This window comes from Dendrobium catenatum, unplaced genomic scaffold (assembly GCF_001605985.2).
Source record: "Dendrobium catenatum unplaced genomic scaffold, ASM160598v2 fragScaff_scaffold_1013, whole genome shotgun sequence".
NCBI lineage: Eukaryota > Viridiplantae > Streptophyta > Magnoliopsida > Asparagales > Orchidaceae > Dendrobium > Dendrobium catenatum.
The window spans coordinates 16,218-22,994 of record NW_021319475.1 but is presented as its reverse complement, the minus strand read 5'-3'; the positions used below and the strand labels follow the sequence as shown (position 1 = coordinate 22,994).

General features: G+C 33.8%; 1 protein-coding gene across 1 annotated transcript in view; it reads left to right on the top strand.

Annotated features, from left to right (window-relative positions):
• Positions 1-6,532, top strand: part of LOC110105375 — a 24,917-nt gene extending 18,385 nt beyond the window's left edge. Inside the window, exons 9-14 of the mRNA XM_020834848.2 lie at positions 3,926-4,051; positions 4,206-4,261; positions 4,367-4,424; positions 4,740-4,857; positions 5,780-5,902; positions 6,176-6,532. Coding sequence (XP_020690507.2) covers positions 3,926-4,051; positions 4,206-4,261; positions 4,367-4,424; positions 4,740-4,857; positions 5,780-5,902; positions 6,176-6,285 — 591 coding nt within the window. The 3' untranslated portion in view covers positions 6,286-6,532. The remainder of the gene's footprint in view (positions 1-3,925; positions 4,052-4,205; positions 4,262-4,366; positions 4,425-4,739; positions 4,858-5,779; positions 5,903-6,175) is intronic.
• The last annotated feature ends 245 nt before the right edge of the window (positions 6,533-6,777 follow it).

Below are 6,777 nucleotides of genomic sequence, written 5' to 3'. Positions count from 1 at the left end.
ATGCTCGGTACTGAGCTGTACATGCTCGGTACTGAGCGGTACATGCTCGGTACTGAGCGGTACATGCTCGGTACTGAGCGGTACATGCTCGGTACTGAGCGGTACATGCTCGGTACTGAGCGGTACATGCTCGGTACTGAGCGTTACTAGCTCGGTACTGAGTGGTACATGCTCGGTACGCTCGGTATTGAGCATATATAACAAGCAGAATTTTAAAATTACTCTTATAATATAATTTTGTTCCGGGGGCGCTGCCCCCGAAAACCCTCGCAGGGGCGCTGCCCCTTGACCCCGCGACCTAACCGGGCAGCGCCCCCTTGGACCCCCGGCAGACTGATTTTATTTTGTATTTATGTTATTTTATTATTGGTAGTACAAATAATTGTTATTTTTGTTATTTTTTGTCATTATTTAAAATTTTAAATTAATTTATTTTAATCGTTTTGAGGCTTACGCCTCGATCCGCCTCGAGGCTTACGCCTCGCCTTGCTTAGAAAAAACGCCTCGATTCCCGATTTCGCCTTTTAAAACCTTGGTTTTCTTTTTTATTAGATTTATATTTTTGTCGCCAAAAAACAAGAATAAATTTGTATCAACAAAAATTTTATTGTGCAACTTTTTGTATATTGTAGAGAAACTAGTTTTGAACATTTAGGTATTTTTCTGAAAATTTTACAGTAGAAAATTTGAGAATTATGTTGTTTTAATTGAATAGGGAATAATCCCGACTTAAAAAAATAATGTTGTAGTACGATTAACGCTTTAAAATAATGTTATGTATAATCTTTGATAATTTGATAAAATTCTGAAATAGTGCATTTTTACTCAGTAGGATTTTTATTTCCTACAATTATAACATTTTTGAAAATTTGAAATTAGTTTATTTATGCTTTAATCGCTACAATGTAATTCATTATGTGCCTTATTGGTTGAAATAAAAAGTTCTGAGGAGATTTGGTGTAGAAGAAATAAGTTATTATGGTACTTGTAAGGTATATTTTGGTGGCTATAAGCCATATTATGGTAGCTATAAGTTATGTTCTGGTGCTTGTAAGTTATATTATGGTGGCTATAAGCTATATTTTGGTGCCTACGGGCATCTTCTGGTGCTATTTGCATATTCTATTCTGGTGATGCCATTGAGAGTTATAAGAAGGAATTTAGTTACTTTGCTTAGAACTATGAATTATTTGTTTATTTACTTCTCTATATTGCTAGTTAAGTTTTTTATAACTGCAAGTACGAATTTGTTCAAGAAATGGTTATTATGAAATACCTTTTAAAATCCAGCTGTATATTCTATAAATGAAATGATTTGAAAATTTAGATAGGTTTAAATGTGGCATGTTGAGCTGTGTAGCTCATAGATGTTTTGCTTCTTGTTTTCAAAGTATGGGAAGCCTATTTAGCAGTTCAGGATCTAATATGAGTATGCATATGTATTCTTCTTTTGATTTTTTGTATAGCCATAGCTAGCTTTTGTTATGTTTTTCTTTGCTCTCGGTTTCTGTAGCCATATACTGCAGTGTAAGTTTTGTACTGACATTTTGATGATAATAAAATAAAAAGAAGTTTGTGGACAATGTATTCTTATACACTGGATATTGTTAGCAATTTTGTGTTTTGTTGTTTGTTTTAAAGTTTAAATTAGAAGAAAAAAAAATAAAAAAATTCTCAAAACTATATCTTGGGGTTTGCCTGTCACATGCCAACATAGTAGAGACTTGATTCAATTGGGGGTCTTGTCGGGTTGGGTTGTGACACGGAGAGGGCTGGAGAGAAAAGGGCGGATAGCCTTTTGACGCAAGGAAGAAGGGCTAGAAAACCTGTGACCCCTGCTAGAATGAAGGATCGATGGCTAGAAAGGGGGAGGAGTCGGCCCACACATGGAAGAATCCAGGATACAAGAGAACAACTCTAAACTATTCCTTTAAAATCCCAAAATCTGAATTTCAGAGTTAAGGAACCTCTTTTTATAAGCTTTCAACTAGTAAATAAAGAAATAAAATAAAATAAAGATAATGTTATTTAAAGAAAGAAATGATAACATATTAAATAATAATAATAAAAAGAGAACATAAAAGGTGGGGTCCGATTGGTTTTAACCCAACTGGCCAAGCCCTGCTTTGCGTCATTCTCTCATGCTTTGAGCGGATTCATTATCTTTGGAAGGTGCTAATTCAGCATAATGAGGGGTTTTGTCTGAGATGTTGAAAGTCGTTGAAATGTGATAATCACCCGACAGTTCTAGTTGATAAGCATATCATTGACGCGTTTGATAATGCGAAATAGCCCATCTGCCGTAGGTTTGCTGCAGGGGCCCAATGCAAATCTTTCCTTCTTAGTTTAATCCAAATCAAATCTCCCAATAGGTTTCCTGTTTTTGTTGGCTTAAGCTTGATATTTTAGATTATGTTTGTTGATGTGGTTTTGTACCTGAGCATGGAGTTTACTTATTTCTTGAATCCATTGTTCAACATCGGGGCAACAATTTGATAGAGCGATTGAAGGAATTTATCAACTGGTGATAGGGGATTTCGACCCTGCACAACTTCAAAGGGGCTTTGTCCTATGGTTTGATTGCGAGATTAGTTATAAGCAAATTCTACTTGAGGCAGAATTAGATCTTATTTTATGATATTTTTTTACTATCAAGAGATTGTCTAGAATTCTATTGACAAGTATCGTTTGTCCATCTGTTTGCAGATGTGCGAGGGAGCTGAATTGTAACTTTGTTCCCAGCTTACCCCATACTGTCTTCTAGAAGTGACTAAGGAACTTCACATCTTGATCAGATGTGATGGTCTTAGGCATGTTATGTAGTTTAACGATCTCTTGAAAATAAAGATTGGTAATGTGGGTTGCTTCTAATGTCGTGTGGCAAGAAACAAAGTGTATCATTTTTTGAAATTCTATTGACAACCATCATGATGGAATTTTTTTGACGCTGTGTATTTGGTAACCCCTAAATTTATTACAAAATAAACAATTTTTTTAATGTTATTTAAATAAATTTGAATTTTTAATAGAATACCCTTTGTACACTTTATTAATAGCTTTATAAGCACGATCATCTCAAGAATGTGGCGTTCATGAAATATAATAGAGCTTTGATGAAATTCCTCAATGATCTTGATTCTGTTGACCAAATTTCTCTAAATAACATTGATGATTCCAATAAATGGTTGATTGTGAAATTGGATGATGAAACTATTAAAGATGATGATGATGAGGACATCGAAGATCAACGGCTACGATCGTGTCTATTTATTTTGATGTATTTGTTATTTGTACTTTTCCATTTCTACCCTCACTTGAGGGCTTTGTTTTATGTTTGCCCTAGGGGTAATTTTGTCTTTTATTTTCCTTCATGTATTTGACTATTAATCCTCAAAATGGAGGCCACAAGAAAACTTTGATCTCATTCCCTCTCCAGAATCAACTGTAAGACACTAGGCCCTATTCCTAGAAAAGTGGCTTATTGAAAAATTACAAATTTTTGCTTCAACAAATAGAATACTAAATTAAATCTGACTAACATTTAGCACACTGAGAATTAATTTAAATACGTTTAAAGAAGAATACAGAAAATAGACGTGGCCAAAGACTAATGTACTTGAACTGCATCAACTTGTATTGTTGTCACATTATGTACTCTAGTGGTTACTCCACACATTTCTCTTCAGCCATACGCGGCTAGATAGGTCCTGGTTTTAAGACATTATAATGAATCATGATGGTGTTCTTAAGACCGAACATTTTTTCAGCGGGGGAGCAGCATTATGGTTTCAAGCATTTGATAGATTAGAATCTCCTCCCGAATTTTCCACTATTTTTCATAAATCTCTGTAGGCAAATTAGATTCAGATTATTGATTTTTTAATCTCCTTTTATTGATAACCATTAGTTTATTTGTCTGCTGCAGGGAAATATTTTGTTATGTGGTATTAGAAATGGAACAATTGTTGCAATTGATGTTAGACAAAGGCAACCAAAATGTTTTGAGGTTTCAGCTAGACTTACATCAAGGATACACTATCCACGTAAAAAGGTAATCTGGCAGGGGTAAATTTATTTATGTAATTTTAGTTGTTGCAATTTTTCTATTAAATTCTGCATTTTTTTGCCTTTGAATTTTTACTTACATTGGCTTTTAATGTCATGATTTTCTGGTGGTAATATTAGTTGCATAATCTTTTAAGCAGCCTAGGAGAAGTTCAAACTCTTCCAATGCTGCATTCATGTCCTCCGCTGTCTGCAGGTATCTTCTATTTGCAGGTTTTTCATGAGTTGATTTATCAAAATCTTTTCTTGCATGCAACATTGTTCTTTAATAGTTTTCTTAGATTCTTTCACCGTTCTGCAGTGTCGTAGCACTTCAATCTGATGAACAGTATTTCTTTGGCAGTTCCATGGATGGATCGGTGAGTTTTCGTGCCTTCTCTTGTGATAAACTTTGCATGTTAAGTGCTTGGTAGTTAATGAGCTCAAATAGTTCATTGATATGTTAACATCTTCACGATTGTAAAAGCATATGAAATGTCCAAAAGGAGATTAGCTATGTTCTTGATTGGTTTAGTTCTATATTTTTGAAATTCTCTTATGCATTTTGACAACTGCCAATCTTTTATTGTTCAAATAACAATTTGTAATAAATGTTTTTAGTTGTGATGTGTAAACAATGGCTGCATTAGAAAAGAGTTTAATAATAATCTTCTATTAATTCACTTTTTACACAGATCAAACTCTTTGATCGTCGTTTTCTTAAAAGAGATATCCAATCTTATGAGGGTCATATGAATTCTCACAGCCAGCTGCAACTTGGTGTCAATCCATCCGAAACATTCCTGCTGTCAGGTGGGTTTCTCTTTGATATTTCTCGTTTGATTAATGCTGAAACACCCAAATACATGACTTAAAAATAGGGCCACATATCTGTTATGATTTATGTTCACAAAAAAATGCACAAAATAAGTTTTTTACCTCAGATATAAAGCTTCATTAGATATTATATATAAAGTTTTTTATTCAGATTTAAGATCTTTTACCCAGTATAAGACTTTCTATTAAGAATCTTTTCTTCTGATTTATTAAGTATTTCACTTGGATATAAGATTTCTTATACACATGAACATCAATCATCAACAACAAAAATATCAACCCTTTGTCCCACTATGTGGGGTTGGCTACAAGAATCTTTTTTTTTTTTTCATTGCGTCCTGTTAAAAGTCAAATTCTCGTTTAAATCTAATAAAGAAAGATCATTTCTAATATTTTCTAGCCAAGTCTTTTTTGGTCTACTTCTACCTTTCTTAACATAAGTAAAATCTAATCTACTTTTCTAACTTAGTCATCGGAATGCCGCCGTTTTATGGGACCAAACCATCTAAGGCGTCTCTCTCTAATCTTATCTTCCATTGGAGTTACTCCAACCTTTTCACGCATATGACATCAATGAAGGTCATTAATTTAATGCATCTTTCTATCACAATAAATATTAAATTTGAACTTGGCCACCTAAGCTGTCATATCAGCAGCTGACATGGCATCATTTTTACGTGTGATTTTTTTTTGGGACATTTAGGCCATTTAAGGCAAACTCACACACACAACGCATATACAAAGACTCGAACCCAAAATCTCTTAGTTGGAAGCATAGGCTCTCAACCAACAGGTCAAGGCGAGCTGTGTTACGTGTGATTTTTGTTTGGGTATTACAACATTATTCTTCTTATTTACCTCACTGCAAGTTAACCAAAGTCTGTTGCATATCTTCCAGGTGGGCAAGACTGCTTTGTGAGAATCTGGAGTATCAAAACCAGCAAGCTGATCTTCGAAGAGAACGTCTCCAATTGCATATTTCCTACGGTTTGCTGGCCATATTATGGAGACTTTTCATATGGTTCGTATCGCATCTCCTTTAATTCTCTTTTGGTCACTTCGGCTTCGTTTGGAACAACATTCTTACAGCTTTACAAAGCAACTTTCTTGTACAATAATTTCTAATTTAAAACAAAAATTATATTAAAAAGTTTCTTTATAAAGCAATAAGAAATCAGTCCCGAGCAAAAATGATGAAAGAGGTCAAACACCTCATTATGTTCGAATTATTAAATAGAAATCAATATTAATTTAGAACATCATGAGCTTGTTCATTACCTGTTCTTCTTAACAGGTTATGATGAATTTCTTAAGCATGGTGAGAACCCGTATGAGTCCACCTGTAGCTGGGGGGTGTGGCTGGGTTCACGTGAAGGGCTTCATTACATGCGAGGTACCACCTGATTCTTCTTCTTCTTCAGGCAATGTAGTTGCCACCATTTTTTGATTACTTGTAGCCTGTGCTTGTTCATTGCTTGTTCTTCAAATTATTTAAATTAAGATATATCACGAGAGTTTTGAGCTTTTATTTTATTTGCATGTAGAAGATTGTAGTGTCTGATGTGTAATAATGAGGTTTTATTGTGTAAAATATTCTAAATAGAGAAGATTTCAATTACATAGAAGTAAATGAGCTAATATTTTGTTTTTATATTTTTGTTATACTATAGCTTTATGAGATATGCTACTTTGACTAAGAAATTTGCTGAAATAGCACATAGAATGTGAAACAAATAGTTGCTGTCATATCTGCTTTTATCCATATGCAAGCTCATATTGAGTGATTTAGGTTTCATTTTGTGCTAAAAGTAATTTTTTAATATAAAATTTAAAATTTTGTTACTAGAAAGCTATTTTAGGCAGTAAGAAAATAAATTTTTAGATTTTATTTGGGAC